Genomic DNA, 15625 nt, shown 5'->3' on the forward strand with positions numbered 1-15625 from the left:
CTTAAGGTCACATCACTGGTTCTCCTACTCTTCCCGGCTTAATCGTACTGACTTCTTCCAACGCAGCAAGAAGACAAGGTGTATGCAAGGACTTCTGAATTTCCCTACGTTTCTAACCACGTCACTGATCTTGAACCTGTAGGCGATATGCGGCAACCCATCTGCGGTCTCTGTCGGAGAACAGGCGGGTCTTGTACATTCCCGACAAAAAGGAAAGCCCCCGAATTCCGAAAACGGCCCGCAAAACAGAAGGATTTAAACGTGATAGACCCTCAAAGGCTTGGTTAGACCCAATTTCATCCCGAATACGTCAATTGTGTTTATACTAAGCCTCTGATAGAACATCTTGTTAGCCTTCTTGAATCCAGACTTGACGAAACTCCAAAAAGCCAAAGCTCTACGGGCCAATCTCCAGGAAGAGAGCAAGGCAGCGATCAATCAATTGCTACGAGCCCTAGTTACTCCGGATCCGTTGGGACTTGTCGAGACGATGCGGAGCAGGACGCCATAGTGGATCTAGGCTGTACTTCCGCCAACTCAACAAGCCATTGTCTCGAGCCCAGAGCTGATCGAAAAGTCGAAATCAAAGCGGGAGTTGCTGCAGAAAGCACAGAAAAGAATTTATACCGGACCGAGATACCTGCTGAAGTGGCAACAGAGCTCGTCAATTTGTACTTCGACAAAATTCAAGCATGGTTGCCATTGCTTCATCGACCAAACTTCTTCGCCAGGTACATTGTCGATGGTAGTTTCCAAAAAGAGAGGTTACTCCAGGTGTCGCTGGAAGAGGGCCTTCTGTTACATGGTATCTTTGCTCTCGCCGCGCGACACTCAAATAATGAGTACTTCCAGGGATTGTCACCAACGAATCGTGGGGATAATTTCGCCGAAGGGGCGATTCAATATTACGGCCGACTGCGATCGTCCGATAGCGAAACAACGTTGGAATATTTACAGGGGTGTATATTGTTGGCCTTTTATCTCTACACGGCCGGCCCAAGTCATCAAGCATGGATACTCACCGGGGTATGTGTTCGCTTAGCTTACGACCTCGACGTCTGCTGTATGGACGAAGAAGACGGCGGCAATGAAATGGCGTCCACAAAGTGGTCGGCAGAAGAGGAGCGTAGGAGAGCATTTTGGCTCGTATGGGAGATTGATACGTTCGCTTCAATCCTCTCAATGAGGCCGCGAGGACTCAACAGCCACAGGATCATTGTGCGTCTCCCGGTCAGCGATGAAGCGTGGTTTTCCAACAACCCATGCGAGTCACCGGTCATTCCCCTTAATCCAACACAGGTTTGGAGAGTCTTGCTCGACTCTCCGAACAAAGACGAGCGAGCGTGGTTCCTCGTGGCCAACTATCTGATGGCTTTGGCGTACGAGGCAGCTTCAGGCCAGCAGAAGTCTCAGCGAGAATATAGCGATCTCGCTAGCTCAATAACTTACTTCTCTCTTGCAGTTTCTCGGAGATATGGACTGGAAACTAAGCCGCCTGTCTTCACTGCCAGGACTTTTGCGAACGCCAATTGGATTATTGGCATGCATCTAATGTTGGCAAACACTCAAGCGTGTTTACAAATTCTGACAGCAACACCAGCGTCGGGTGTTGCGACAATCGGAGATGACTATTCGAGAATCCTCAACCGTTGGCACCCCGAATACATCGCCTTCAGTCACCCATTCTTCGCCGGAACACTTCTTTCTGCCCGCACCTATCCATCAACGTCTTCGTCGCGGTCACTAAGTTCATCGTGCAACCAAGAGCTTTCAGCCCTAATTCTTTCCCACTTTGCTACTTTCTGGGAGCTAGGTTCTGTGCTGCTGGGTGAGTACATCCGTTTCTATATCGAGACCATTCATTCAGTCTAATGGTGCCGATTCTCGCAGGCCTGATGACTTCCAAGTCAATAGAATATAAGAGAAACCTCGAGAAACAATCCTCATTGAGAAAATACTGCAAGATTTACTTTTCTCATTTGAATCTGCACAATGAGTCACTCAGAGCCACAAATAAAACTCGATCGGGTATGCGACAGTCTGGTGTTGGATCTGTCTATGACGGAGCGTCTGAGCCACATGGCGCTTGCCAGTCTCCGAGGGAACTTTTCGACATCGAATTGGGTTTGGATGAAAATGTGGGCGAGATACCACAACTTCTCGCAAATACGTCTGAGGGGTGCTATAGCTGGTGCTCCCCTGTGCAGTTGGAATATCTATGCGGTGATAGTTTTGGGTTCAACTGCTTCGAGTCGAGCCTCTGAACAACGTCGCAGACATCTCTTTCGTGTCCCGTTCTTTTGCGCGTCAAAAGACGATCCAATTTGCGATTCTCCCCAGTCCAGAGATCCCTACTTCTACCAAGTCACCGTCCTTGAGAAAGGCGCCTCGAAAGTAACCGACGCCAGAGGGAGTGCCTGTCATGATCACTGTTCCCCTCCGCAAAGTCGTGCCTCGAGAGAGGTGGGCAATGATCTGGGCTACCGACCAAATTATGTCACTTGTACCCGTCTCTTGGACCACCTCCCCATTGACAATTGTCGTGAGATGAAGCTTTTGGGGATCTGGCACCGACTCGGTTGACCAGATTGCGGGGCCCACAGGTGCAAAACCGTCAAATGATTTCGCATAACAAAATTGTCCACCAGAGGCATCTGGCAGTTGAAAGTTCCTTGCAGACACGTCGTTCCCAGCTGTGTATCCCAATACGTAATTGAGAGCCTGGTCTTCCTTGACGTCTTTGGCATCGTGGCCGATGATGACCACGAGCTCTCCTTCCTAGTCCAGTTGAATCTGAGCGTCTGGATGTACTTTGATATCGTCCAAAGGCCCCGCCAAAGCATCACTCGGCTTCGTGAAAATGACGGGAAAGGTTGGCACCTTCGACTAGACGTTGCGTCGATACGTGAGTAAGTTTTTCTCAGTTCGGGAACACTAACTGTGTGAGGGCCAAGGGCAGGACTTGGGCATTATGCATACCTTTGCTTCTTCTGCATGTTGCTTGTAGTTTGAGCCCTACACAGATGATGATGGACAGGCCGCAATGGGGCATAAAAGCAGCGTCTTCATTGTGAGCAAATGGCGAATCGGGCAAGGTGCATGAAGTACCTTCGCAGTTTTGACCTTGCGACCAGTTAATTTTAGACCTAGCCATGGGCTACCATCCAGCTCCAAGACGTCGAAGCCCTTGTCATCACTAGAGTCGATCATATCACCATAGTTAATTTTCCCATTTTCCTCAAAATGAACAAGTCGATTGAAAGACATGGTCAACAGTGAGTTGCCAAGAGCAATTAGGTGAGCATATGGAAGAAGACTTCCCAGCCTGTGGCAATTAATCGAAAGAGCAACCAAGTAAAGAATCGGGTGAGGATCTCTCATTCCGGAACCTGTAGATAGCGAAAGGAAGAGCCGTCAAATAGAGTTAGTCCCTTGGCAGCAGGAACCCGTGTCTTCCGGCAGATGCAGGTCAAATAGCCAGGCGGCATTCGCGGTAAAGCCGTTCAAGGCCGCGGCGCATCATCGGTCAATAAGTCCGCGAAATCCCGTTGGGAAATCTAGTGCATTGCGCTACATATATGACCAGCCGTTTTGAGTATCCAAGAGCCTGCACGTAATCTGATTCACTGTCCGTAAACCCATCCAGCTTATCATTAGTCGCGTGTCGCACCCATGGCTTCATCACCACAGAAGATTAGGGTCAATCGTCTGGCCTCAGTGCTGTATCAGCACGTCGACGTCGAAAAGGCAGCCCAATTCCTTGAAGACTTTGGCCTTCAAGAGGTGGCTCGGCAGGACGGACGTGTCTACTTTGCCGGCTTCGGTGTTGACCCGTACGTCTATGTAATTGAAAGATCTCCCGGCTCACGCCGCGCATTTATTGGCGCAACCTGGGTCGTGGAGAACGAGAACGACCTTGAGGTCGCTGCGAATCACCCTGACGCTACAGGCATTCACGGCGAGAAAGGCCCTGGAGGTGGTAAAAGAGTAGACATTGTCGACCCGAATGGGTACTATGTTGGATTCATTCACGGCCAGGCCCCAAGAAGCGATGTTGACAATGTGGACAAAAGCCGGATTGCTGACGACGAGAGTCCCCCCACCAATCTGGTTGACGAAAAGCCAAGAAAAGGTCGTTTCAAACGCTTCAATTACGGGCCTAGTCCAATTCACAAGCTGGGGCATTATGGATTCATGGTCCCCAAGGACACCTACGAGAAAACGCTGAAGTGGTACACTGGCCTTATGAACCTAGTGCCTACTGACGCGGTTTTCGACCCTCGGACAAACAAAGACACGACTTGCTTCATGCACATTGATAGAGGAACCACTTTCACTGACCACCATGTAAGTGGCAAAGCCGTGTAATCTTTGGTGCATTTGTTGATCACGGACCCAGAGCTTTTTCCTCGGCGCCCATCCGTTTAGCCAGACGCCTTTTGTTCATCACGCTAGCTTCGAGGTTAATGATATGGATACTCAAGCTCTCGGCCACGAGTGGCTTTTGAAGAAGGGTTACACCAACTGCTGGGGAATTGGACGGCATGTCTTGGGCAGCCAACTATTTGACTACTGGTAAGCATGAACGCGATCCCCAAGACTCCAAGGAACAAGTGCCGAAGGATGGAATAACGGGATATTCGCCATAGGTTTGATACATCGGGAAACATTCTTGAACATTATTGCGATGGAGACCTGGTCAACGAGAACACTGAAGCTACCCGGTCTCCAGAAGCACCAGATTCACTCCATGTTTGGGGTCCAAACGTTCCTCTCGGTTTTGTGACTGGCAGAATTGAGGATGCAGGGAAACTCGTAATGCCATCAGCAACTTGAAGTCTCAATCGACGCAGTGCAGGTGAGCATGCAGTAAGCGTGCTTATGTTACGAGCGTTCGACTGAGCTGATGCAGCGATGCGAGACGCCACATGCAGTCATATGTAGTTTTATTCGATGACTAATTCAAGAGTCTGCCGGAGCGTGTTCAAAGATTCTACCTAGCATGAAACTTGTTTCCATGAAACTGGTGACAGGTTTTCCCAGCCTAAGGTATGCACAATTATTCGTCAGGGCTGTCTTTGATCGGACAAACAGATGCTCCAGTCTTTCCGGTCGCTGGCTATAGAACGTAGAATAAGAGCACACAAAAGTATTCAAATTACCGCTAACTTAAGGTTTTCGCATGGTCTTTTCATCCCAAATTTTGATGTTTACCTCTGTGCCGGCAACGAGGTAATAGTTTCTGCCATCATGTGACACATGGGTGTGCGATGTGGAAGCCTTTTTTCTTACAAACCTCCAGAGAAAGTTCGTAGTCAAACAGGTTTGTTGGCAGATTTGCAGGATCATTCAACGCCTTCCCTCGAAAACTGCAGGGATGAAGCTTTGAAGAATGCGGGTGATGGTCATGGGGTCAGTCGTGTTACGGTTAGCTATCGCATCGGCAAAGCTCGGTCAATGGCGGTCAACCCATCGTTCCGAGCTCATTCTGACATCGGTCAGCATTACCCCCTTTGGCAAGTCGTTTCCATCAGCTTTACGCGTCACTGTGACGAGGAATTGGTTTTGCTGGAACCATCCTATATATGCGTGCTCGGGAACGCAGCACAGCTCCTTTTATTTCAGACATCTTCGATCGCACCTCATGAGTGAACACCCATACATGAAATACATGTAAGTTTGCTGGAATCGAAATGAAGGTGGTCATTATTGGTGCCGGAATCGGTGGTCTGGTTTGCGCCATATCCTGTCGTCGGGAAGGCCTCGAAGTTGTAGTTCTCGAACAAGCTGCTGCTTTACAGCCTGTAAGTGCCATTCCGATGCACCTTGAAGCTGAAAACTTGAGGGGGCTACTGACAGTGTGAGTTCAATAGGTCGGCGCAGGGATACAGATACCACCTAACGCTGCCCGGATCCTTCGCAAGCTCGGCCTCGTACCCCAACTGCTAGACAAGGCTACTTTGGTCGATACAATTGACTACCTTCGATACAAAGATGGCAAGGTCTTGTATCAGATGGAAGGCGGCGAGAAGATGAAGCAATCCTATGGCGATCTTTGGATGTCAGTTATTGCCCGAGGTGGCGAGGTGCGTTGCTGATGAAGCTGAGTCTGACCCTCTCTTAGGGTTATTGCTCGACCACACTACCACGGTGTATTATGGAGCGCGGCCAAGGAGGCTGGCGCAGAGTTACGACTTGGCACGGAGGCAGTGGCGATCGATTTCGAAGACTCAAGTGTGCGCCTTGGGACTGGCGAAATCGTAAGGGGTGATGTTGTCGTTGGTGCCGATGGTCAGTCTGCCCACATTTCAAGTTGCTATTTCTTGACGTTGATCCGAGACTGGCAAAACATGTCCTTACTAATACCGCGGAGGTCTCTGGTCAAGATCGAGGGATCAGATTCTTGGCCGACCCTCTCCACCGTCTGAGACGGGAGACCTTGCATATCGAGCCACCTTGACCTTGCAGCAGATGAAGGATTTGAAAGACCCTCGGATAGACGACTTGATCGAGCATAAGACAGTCAAATGCTGGATGGGCCCGAATAAGCATTGTGTTCTTTATCCCATCGGCGGTGGACAAGTATTCAACCTTGTCATTATATGCCCAGATGACATACCCAAAGATATGAGACAGGCGCCTGGGGATGTGGAGGAGATGCGAGCTTTGTTTGTCGGCTGGGATGAAAGGTCTGGTAAATGTTCTCTTACACTGGAGTATTGTTACTGACCTGATCGACGTAGACTGATAAAAATGCTGTCATGTGTCCCGTCCGTTTTAAAATGGAAGCTGTGTCACCACGAAGAATTGCAATCGTGGAGGAAGGTAATCATTCTACGGACCTAGTATCTGCAAGTGATCACTGATTTCAACAGGGCCCCATAGCCTTGCTTGGCGATGCATGCCATCCAACACTGCCATATCAAGCGCAGGGCGCAGCAATGGCGGTAGAAGATGGCGCTGTTCTGGGAAAGCTGCTTGGGCAGTTGGAGAGCTCAGGTCTATATCATGATGGGACCAGAGACACTGTACTGGACATGTTGGAGATCTACGAGAACTTACGAAAGTCTAGGACCACCATCAACGTTCAGGGAGCAAGGTCAAATCAGCGTGCATATCATTTGCCAGATAGCCCCATTCAGGAGTCAAGGGATGCTTGGCTAAGGTCTGAACCTAGAGGAGCTTCACCCGATGGTTTCACTCTCGCTGACACGGCCTACCTCGAAGTTATTCTGGGATTTGATGCCTTGGAGGAAAGTGTCGATGCTTTCGAGCATTGGAAAGCTGGCCAGTCACAAACTCTGCCGAGATACAATTTGTAGTGGTTTGTAAAGACGAGCTAAAGCACTAGTGTCTTAAGATTTCATTCTTTCAGCCTTAAACAGTACAGGAGTAGGGGCATCATATGCCAGAGCGAGCATTGAGTGCCTCGTGGAGGAAAATCAGTATTATTGTAGATACATCAAAGGCGGCGCAGACACGGGAGCTATGACCGGCACGCCCAATTGAGCCCCCCCCCCCCCTCCCAATGAGGGGGGTTCGAAACGCTATAGTCCTGGAGGACGGAAACAATGAAAGTACACGCATTTCAATGAACTGTCCCATTTGGGGTCTAAAGGTTGCAAATTACCATCCATGTGAAGACAACCCGGCATGCGCGGTCAAAGCAGGAGTGCCGTCTCGGCCTATGACGGGGAACTGATTCCTGCCATGACCAAATTTGACCATAAGATCGGGTGTCGCGCGGGGAATGAGCCGTATCTTCTCCCGGGCTTGGCCGTTCCCACAGTCTTCCTCGAATCCCGACTCTACAGGCGAACATTCAAAAGAAGGTAATTAGCTTTTAGGTAGACAGCGGCCATTTACAACATATTCGAGACTCCAATTCAGGGGGTGTTCTTCGTATACTTGTTCGTAGCAGAGTCTTTTGCCCTTAACTCGCCCTCAGCTTATGGCCCATCAGTCATGCTGACTCGTAGCTAAGCGTTGCACCTTGAGTATGGATCTTCTATGCTTAATCGTCGAGGCTGGCCTCACCTGCCAAGCGTTTCTTTGCTTATCCACTACATTATATATTCTATTATTCCTTTGGGTCCACTTTCCAAGTGACTTGTCGCCTGCATCATATCACTTCCTTGCCAAGCATACCGACATTTGGAAGTTGATTGATGTGGCCAGAGGACGAGCCCGCGAGACGCACTTGGCATTGCACGAAAAACAGGGGCAATACGTGCGCCTTGGGCCCAGTATCGATGTTAGTATATTAATGGCTAATGAGTGAGGCTATTACTGATCAGTAACCGCTGGGTCGTAATACGTTGAGTCTTAGGGTTTCGAAGAACCTGGAGCTAATAAGAAACATCACCCATACCAAAGCGTGACTTATTATAAGGGTGGTATCATTTACTACTATCTAAAACGACTGACTGGGTCGTTAAGTTCACAGACCCGGAGGAACTGTTCCTTGATCCAGACGACTTTGTCCCTATGCAGCTGACGACAGATAAGTTCTCCGCCTTCCTTTGACAGCACTTTGATCAGGCTGTTCAAGTGAAGCAGTGCGTGCGAAGGGCCTTGAATCAGAATATGGTGCCTATAATCAGAGAGACTCATTGCCTCGTCCCCTCGGATATACTGCATACGTGTAGCTTCGTCAAAGTTCTGGTCGTGGTAGCTGGGGATTCTGATCGCAGGGTCCGCTAAGTCGTACAAGCCTCTGTGATTTTGGCGGTTACCCAGGTAAAACGGCATGGACCGGCAGATGGAGTCCACCAACTTCCTGCCGTGATTTGGATCTGGGAGACTGGAATCTTTGGTAGCGATCAAGATAGTTTGCTGCCGCGCCTCGGGGGGCGCTTTCGCAAGCAGATAGAACTTCATCCGCAGGACCATGAGCTGGCAAACGCGCCATACATTCCAGATCGTGGCAATCTGGACGGTCGGGTATATGTCGCAGGACCCAAAGTAACCCAAGCTATCTTCTTCGAGCCCTTTGCAAGGCTGCCATGAGGCCGGCACTAGCTGAATCCAATCCGAGAGCTGTGCGTTAACAGACGAAGCCTCCTGCCACCAAGTCGCGAGGGTTAGACCATCTAAGTTATTCTTGGCCAGCCCGCACATAAAGGTGGATAGTCTCCTTTGCAAATCGGCAATCGAGAGCCCGATCAGGTCCAAGACTGCATTCGGATTGGCCGGCGTAGAATAGTCCCACCCTGCATCGAACCAAACATCCAGGCTCGAGGTGTCCTCTGGTTGCATTTCCATATATGTCGACACGTCACAGTGCCGCAGGTATCTCCTCAAGTATGCGCGGCAATCCGAGTCCGGGACGCTCTCGGCGCCATGTTCCAGCAATGCACGAGCCCCGTCCTGGTGAGCACGCATGGTATGCTGGTGCGTCGACCGAGCAACGAGGCTCTCGTAGAAATGCATCAAGATAGCGCTGAGTACGGTACTGTCCTTTGACCGCTCAAGGGGATCATTAAGAGCTGCTCGTAGGCGACTCAGCGCCCTGGTGAACGGAGGATGAGGTGTTCGATAGTTGTTGGTTGGGATTTTCCATAAGCTCCAGAGCTTCGTTGACACGGCAGTCAGGACGGTCGAGAGGACAGAATCCGGATGCTCCTTGGATACGACAGGGAGAAGAGGCTCCAGGAAACCCTGGGTCGAGCGAAAGCTGCGTCCTAAGCCCGCAATCGAGGTGTGAAAGAAGCAGACAGCGAGTGATTCGTCGCTGGTGGAAATCCTTGCTGGTATGACAGCCTGCATTGTCCATTCTGGCGTTGTCAACATGCGAGGGCTCCTGAACCGTGATGTCGGCGTAAGGAGCCTTGCACCAGTGCTCTGGTCCTTGAACCGAATTTCGCCTATCTTTTTCTGTGATTCGTAACCTCCACACACCCGTCGCAGCCGGAGGCATTCACGACAGCTTGGTCGGTCTTCGTCGCATTTAACACGTCGTTTGCGACATGTCGAGCAGCCCTTTGAGGGGCCATGATTGACCATGTCTACTGCGCAATGATCGACAGGACTGATGTCGCTTCTGGTTGAGAGTCGCCACGCGGCCGGTTCTCTTTGCGATTCGTCGCATCCAGGGACTGAGTTATCGATACCGTCATGCGAAAATTAGATAGCGTTGCGAACGAAGTATAGATCGTTGAGTTCGAGTCCAGGTCTCCTCATCAGCCAGGCTTGTGTGCAGTGTCAGCAATGAGACTTGCGAAAGCCGTGGGGTGATTGGAACTAATTAGAGAGTGGCAGAGCATTACAAGGCGACCAATCGCAAAGAAATTGCCTTATCCGTCCTAGTCGCCGCGTCATTCATAATAGCCTCATGGTTCCCGGGAGTGCGCAACTGAGAAAATACCAATCGCAAACAGGCTCGATGCATGGCTGGTACATAGTGTAGGTGTAAACTGGTTGTGCGTTGCTCTCGCTGAAAAGGATTGCGAGAAGAGGCAAATGAAGATAAAAGGCAGTGCATCGCGACAATATCATAGCATGATCAACACCGTCCCCAGTAACTCTACCCATTTTTTCTCTACTCTACACTTACTTCTGAGTGCCTTCCAAAATGAAGTCAACATCCCTGTTCAGTGCTGTTCTCCTGGGGGCAACAGTAGCTTCTAGCGCAATTCTTTCCCGCGACTCTGGGCCATCGTTCTCGCCAAAGGAGCCAGAGGATCCCATCATCCTCTTGAGCAAGGATGAAAGCTTCCATTTCGAGCTGCTCTTCACCCTCGGAAATACCATGTTCGGGGCTGGCGACGTCAACGACGTCTTGGCCGCAGCGAAAGACGTCAAGGCCGGGAATTTCACTAGCTGGCTTGAGACCTTCCATGCGTTGGCTCAATCCACCAAAAAGCAAGCCGAGGATGCGGACAATGCGTATGATCCATTGAACGTCCGGGAAGCCTGGTTCGCTGCATCGAGCTACTACCGTCAGGCCGACTTCTACAACCATGCGAACTGGACGGACCCACGTATCAATGGCTTCTGGCTCGAGCAACGCGCTGCGTTTGATAAGGCGCTTGCTACACTGCTCGTTCCTGGCGTACGTATGCAGATCCCGACAGACAACTTCACCATCGAAGCAATCTGGTACACATCTGCAGCCGACGGGGTCAAACGGCCAACCTTGATTATCGGCAACGGATACGATGCTAGCCAGGAAGACTCCTACCACTCGTTCGTTGTACCAGCCTTGGCCCGTGGCTGGAATGTTATGACCTACGAAGGGCCAGGGCAGCCCACTGTTCGCCGCAATGATGACATTGGTTTCATCCCTGATTGGGAGAAGGTTCTCACGCCAGTGATAGACGAGTTGATGAATCTCAAAGGCTGCTTCGTCGATGAAGACCGGCTGGTTCTTGTTGGCGTTTCAATGGGTGGGTATCTAGCCGCTCGTGCAGCTGCGTTTGAGCCTCGGATCAAGGCTCTTATTCTCAATGGCGGCGTGTGGGATGTCTACGAGGGATACGCCAGTCAGCTGACCCCGGACATGAAGGAACTCCTCGCTGCGGGCAAGCAAGAGGAATTTGACGAGGCTGCCTTGCCGCTCTTGGATAGCCCACAGGTGCCTACAACGATGCGCTGGGGTCTAGGACACGGATTGTGGTGCTTCAAGCAGTATTCCCCGTATCTGTGGCTCGAATCGCTCAAGCAGTACACTCTCGATAACGTGGTTGAGAAGATCAACGTACCCGTCCTTGTCGTCGATTCCGAGTTCGAGGGGTTCTTCGCTGGCCAGCCGGAGCTTGTTAAGGACGCACTCGGCGATAATGCAACTTATAAGTTCTTTAATAGAACAGCTGGGTATCACGTCCAAGTTGGAGCTGGGCAGGAATGGAATAGATACCAGTTTGCCTGGCTCAATAAGACACTAGGGTAAGCAGGATTACCTTTTATATATTGCAGCCTAGCCTGTAGGTTAATTGCTATGATGGAAGGCTTTACATTACTATTGTTATTTACAAAGAAATTACTTCGTATTTCATTTTATAACCTTAGATAATATCCTTAGAATTAACCATCTCTTGCCCGAAAAAACAGGCTCTTTATTTCTCCCTATCGAATGGAAAGAAAGCCAGCAGTTCCCGTATCTCAGTGCGGTAGTCAAGGAGACTTTCCGCCTCCATCCGCCTAGGGGGCTTCTTCTAGAATGGTTCGTCCCAGATGGAGGGCTTCAGTTACCAGACGGGCCTTTTCATCCATCTAGTACGATAGTTGGCGCCAATACATAGGTTTTACACCGTCATCCAGTATTTGGCGACGATTTGGAATCGCTCGATCCCGAAAGGTGGCTCCAGAGATTCGACGAGTCTGAGGAGGACTTCATCACCAGAAGGTCACGCATGATCAGTGCGTCTCTCACTTTCGGTGCTGGGCCACGGACCTGCATCGGCAAAAACCTCAGTTTGCTTGAGATTTACAAGAATATTTCAACTCTTCTACTCAAGTATTAGGTAGGGTATTCAGGACTCGACACTAGGCTGCCCCATTACTGTGTGCGTATAATCGCTATTGATACTGAGTGGATTTAATTTGAGTTGGACAATAATGCAAAGCTCATCTTTTGCCAGGCAGTCGAACTTCACGGTCAAGTTAAGAAAGTCTTGCGGACAGGATAATGCTTGAATCGATCCGATACAGCGGTGCTTCGTTGCAATCACTTCGTGGAGGCGTCTGGCTTAAGTTGGTGGTGAGATGAGCCCAACTAAGATCGCCTCAAGAGCCAAATCGATGCCCCAACCAAGGGAACAAGAAAGCTTCCAACCTTGAGAGCAGTCTTCTTCCACGACGCTATCATGTCCTTCATTACCATGACCTGGAACTCTGCTGCTTCGTTGACCCTGGGATAAGGAACATCTGGAATGTCGTGACCAAGGAAAGGGCAGATTTTGTCCCATCCAAGTCCCTCCTCAAGCTTGATCACGAGTAGCTTATCCGCTGGAATCAGCTCCTTGACAATCCTGTTGCTGGGGGTAGGTCAGCAAGTTATCCGGAAATAACCCCATCTATTCTCGTACTCACTGTCTCTCATAGACCTTGACGGCCTCGCGCTGAGCCTTCTGTTTGTCAGGCCCTAGATACCCACCATAGAGAACGTAGACGAAGCTGTGGGTCAATTTGCTAATGTAGTACGTATACGAGTCAAACAATCCGACCAGGCGAATCATAGGCGACAGCCAAAATTCGCCCAGTGGCTGGAAAGTCTTGGCCACGGACTTCCTCCACGCCTCAGGATCACGCTCCGTGATCGCCCAAAAACTTGTCAAAGTCCTCACGGGTAAAAGGTTTGCCGATCCCTTGGGAGCTCGCCCGGACTGCGTCGTTCATCATGCGCACGTGGGGTACGCCATTCTTGAAGACTTCAAGCTGATGGTAGGGCTTGTAGCCGAGGATCTTGAGTGCGTAGTAGAATCCCAATGTGGCGTTTCTATCAATACCCCATTTAGCCTCGTCATTTAATAGCAATGGATTTCGTTGAACATGGAGTCTCTTGCATTCAAAGAAGGCACTCACCGACCAAAGCTCAACAAGATGACCTTCATCGGTCGAGGGTTCGGGTGCACCGGCTGACGGTCGATGTATCGTGACATGATCTTGCAACGTCCTCTACCCTGAGGTCGTTCCTTACAATATTTTGCCTGAGAGCTATCAGAGTCAGGACACAAAGCGAAGGCAATCTTCAAGTTCTGAACGAGGTTTTATCCGGGCTACCACTCACCTTAGCCGGCGGATTCCAGGTGCCGCTGACGCCAAGCGCGTCAGCAAATGCGGTGTTCATCGTCAGCACTAAGACATGCATAGCGATCCCAAAACAATTTCCGAACCTATCGTGAAGTAGGAAGTCAGCTCGGGAACGGTGTGAGCTAGAATTGAGACCTTTTCCACAGACTGCAAAATGATCAGACACGTCGGTGTAAAGGATTGGCTTACATTCCGAGATGATGATTCTGACATGGTTGTATTATGGAGGAGCCCCGAATTCCACCACGACTTGCTGCTAACTAACGGCCATGGACAGGTCATTTTACTTGCCCCACATGTACACTAGTTCGCTGCCCTCATGGGGTAGCACTTTTACGATCTGGCTACATAAGCATACCTCCAGTGGACACAGCGGTCTCCAAAACCTATGACCAGAGGACGAGCAAGAGGGCAAGTGCTCGGAACAGGCTATGATCACACGAAATCTTCTAGTAGAGAGCGATGGCTCGTCTCAAGCTTTACGTCGCCCATGGTTTGCAGTCGGTCTGTTCCCGCCTTTCGGAGATGGCTTGGCATCCAAAGAGGGAAGTGGGCAACCTTGAGTGAGGAATTGGACCAAAGATGCCGACCTCGATGGTATAGGAGATAGATGGGAGTAACAATACATCACCGCTCATATTGAGTGACTGGAAGAGATTGATACTTTCAGTCATTACACTTGTTCACATCTACAACCGCTCCCGATCCAGTTGCAAGAACAAACCTGTGCTCCAAGTAAGTACAGCCTACGCTCGTAAAACTTCACTTGACTTACCAGCAATAAAGTCCTTCAACAATGGATTCCAACAACATTACACACACCACGGTATCATACACAAAAGGGCCTGAAGTCGATCAAGCCACGCAATCGCCGCCTCCCTGTGGGCTCAAAAGAAGCAATGCGATCCGCCACCGAGTGCACCCACGCTGGGACCCCGCCACTTCCGAGGCTTTGCTGAGACGATGGATTAAGAGAATTGGCCATTGAATCGCAAAAAGCTAAGAGGCGTGTCGAGAAAGTTTGGGCGAGTCGTCTCATTTACTCCCTGCCCTGAGATCACACAGCGTTCGTAAGGGCACGGGTCTCAATGAGTGGCACCAGCCCCCGGGTTGTGATCATAGTAGCCAAAGTGGGCCTCAGATTCAGTATAAAAGGATGCGTACCGCCGCCTAGACTTGTGAAGAAGGACCAGCAGGAATCATATCCACCAGCAATAGTGGTCGGAGGACAGTGCCACCAGCAATAGCGGTCGGAAGGCAGTCAACACCTAGGGCATGGGTGTGTGAGCTGGGATTCCAGTTCTCGACCTCATTCAACCGGCTTCTATACCTTGTTAAACCAGATCAATCAGTCTCCAAGGTATGTTCTGGCACGAAAATTGCCAGAACAGAGAATAGAAATAAGTGGTAGATTATGGCCATGACCATAGACCTGGAAAAGTGAATCTATGTTTACAAGTGCTGAGGGCATTCTACTGTGTCTTGGGCATCAACTCCGCTAAATGCCAAAGTCACAAGCGAGATGTAGCTCACATATCTTGATCATTGAGATAGAGATCTTAAAGAAATAGGGCAAGATGTATCATGTGAAGCGTGTGCCTCTGCGTCGATTGCCCGGGGCAGTAAATGTGATCGCGAAGTCAGTATAAATTAGTACACATCGCCCCCTTGATGTGAGAAAGGGTCAAGCAGCAATGGGTACCACAGCCACCAGCAGTAGCTGTCTATGTCATGAAGAGAAGATGGCATATGCCTAAAGTACAGTGCGGCGAGTACTGTCGAGGCCCATCAATAACAAACATCATATTATACCATGTCAGGCGTTTCTCACGCAGTATTCCGTCTAGAATAACATCACAACAGGAAGCAAGAT

At 50.1% G+C, this 15625-nt stretch overlaps 8 protein-coding genes across 8 annotated transcripts; 5 read left to right on the forward strand and 3 right to left on the reverse strand.

Annotated features, from left to right (window-relative positions):
• Positions 1 to 1092: 1092 nt before the first annotated feature.
• On the forward strand, positions 1093 to 1872 carry CTAM01_12956 (uncharacterized protein; the record flags this gene model as incomplete). The annotated part of the gene is made up of 1 exon (XM_060528961.1): positions 1093 to 1872. One exon carries the CDS (start codon positions 1093 to 1095, stop codon positions 1870 to 1872), a length of 780 nt encoding a protein of 259 aa, XP_060376488.1.
• A 620-nt stretch (positions 1873 to 2492) lies between these two features.
• CTAM01_12957 (uncharacterized protein) lies at positions 2493 to 2843 on the reverse strand (the record flags this gene model as incomplete). The annotated part of the gene is made up of 1 exon (XM_060528962.1): positions 2493 to 2843. The coding sequence occupies one exon, from the start codon at positions 2841 to 2843 to the stop codon at positions 2493 to 2495; it is 351 nt and encodes a 116-aa protein (XP_060376489.1).
• An 829-nt stretch (positions 2844 to 3672) lies between these two features.
• CTAM01_12958 (uncharacterized protein) lies at positions 3673 to 4579 on the forward strand (the record flags this gene model as incomplete). Its single annotated transcript, XM_060528963.1, has 2 exons — positions 3673 to 4347; positions 4400 to 4579. 2 exons carry the CDS (start codon positions 3673 to 3675, stop codon positions 4577 to 4579), a joined length of 855 nt encoding a protein of 284 aa, XP_060376490.1.
• Positions 4580 to 5693: 1114 nt separating this feature from the next.
• CTAM01_12959 (uncharacterized protein) lies at positions 5694 to 6428 on the forward strand (the record flags this gene model as incomplete). Its single annotated transcript, XM_060528964.1, has 3 exons — positions 5694 to 5804; positions 5874 to 6061; positions 6125 to 6428. The coding sequence occupies 3 exons, from the start codon at positions 5694 to 5696 to the stop codon at positions 6426 to 6428; spliced, it is 603 nt and encodes a 200-aa protein (XP_060376491.1).
• Positions 6429 to 6941: 513 nt separating this feature from the next.
• On the forward strand, positions 6942 to 7322 carry CTAM01_12960 (uncharacterized protein; the record flags this gene model as incomplete). The annotated part of the gene is made up of 1 exon (XM_060528965.1): positions 6942 to 7322. The coding sequence occupies one exon, from the start codon at positions 6942 to 6944 to the stop codon at positions 7320 to 7322; it is 381 nt and encodes a 126-aa protein (XP_060376492.1).
• Positions 7323 to 8409: 1087 nt separating this feature from the next.
• Positions 8410 to 9792, reverse strand: CTAM01_12961 (uncharacterized protein; the record flags this gene model as incomplete). The annotated part of the gene is made up of 1 exon (XM_060528966.1): positions 8410 to 9792. The coding sequence occupies one exon, from the start codon at positions 9790 to 9792 to the stop codon at positions 8410 to 8412; it is 1383 nt and encodes a 460-aa protein (XP_060376493.1).
• Positions 9793 to 10573: 781 nt separating this feature from the next.
• Positions 10574 to 11890, forward strand: CTAM01_12962 (uncharacterized protein; the record flags this gene model as incomplete). Its single annotated transcript, XM_060528967.1, has 1 exon — positions 10574 to 11890. One exon carries the CDS (start codon positions 10574 to 10576, stop codon positions 11888 to 11890), a length of 1317 nt encoding a protein of 438 aa, XP_060376494.1.
• Positions 11891 to 12715: 825 nt separating this feature from the next.
• CTAM01_12963 (uncharacterized protein) lies at positions 12716 to 13789 on the reverse strand (the record flags this gene model as incomplete). The annotated part of the gene is made up of 5 exons (XM_060528968.1): positions 12716 to 12971; positions 13033 to 13250; positions 13348 to 13438; positions 13525 to 13649; positions 13730 to 13789. The coding sequence occupies 5 exons, from the start codon at positions 13787 to 13789 to the stop codon at positions 12716 to 12718; spliced, it is 750 nt and encodes a 249-aa protein (XP_060376495.1).
• Between the last annotated feature and the right edge of the window lie 1836 nt (positions 13790 to 15625).

Source organism: Colletotrichum tamarilloi (genome assembly GCF_030869305.1).
Source record: "Colletotrichum tamarilloi strain Tom-12 chromosome Unknown Scaffold_85.1, whole genome shotgun sequence".
NCBI lineage: Eukaryota > Fungi > Ascomycota > Sordariomycetes > Glomerellales > Glomerellaceae > Colletotrichum > Colletotrichum tamarilloi.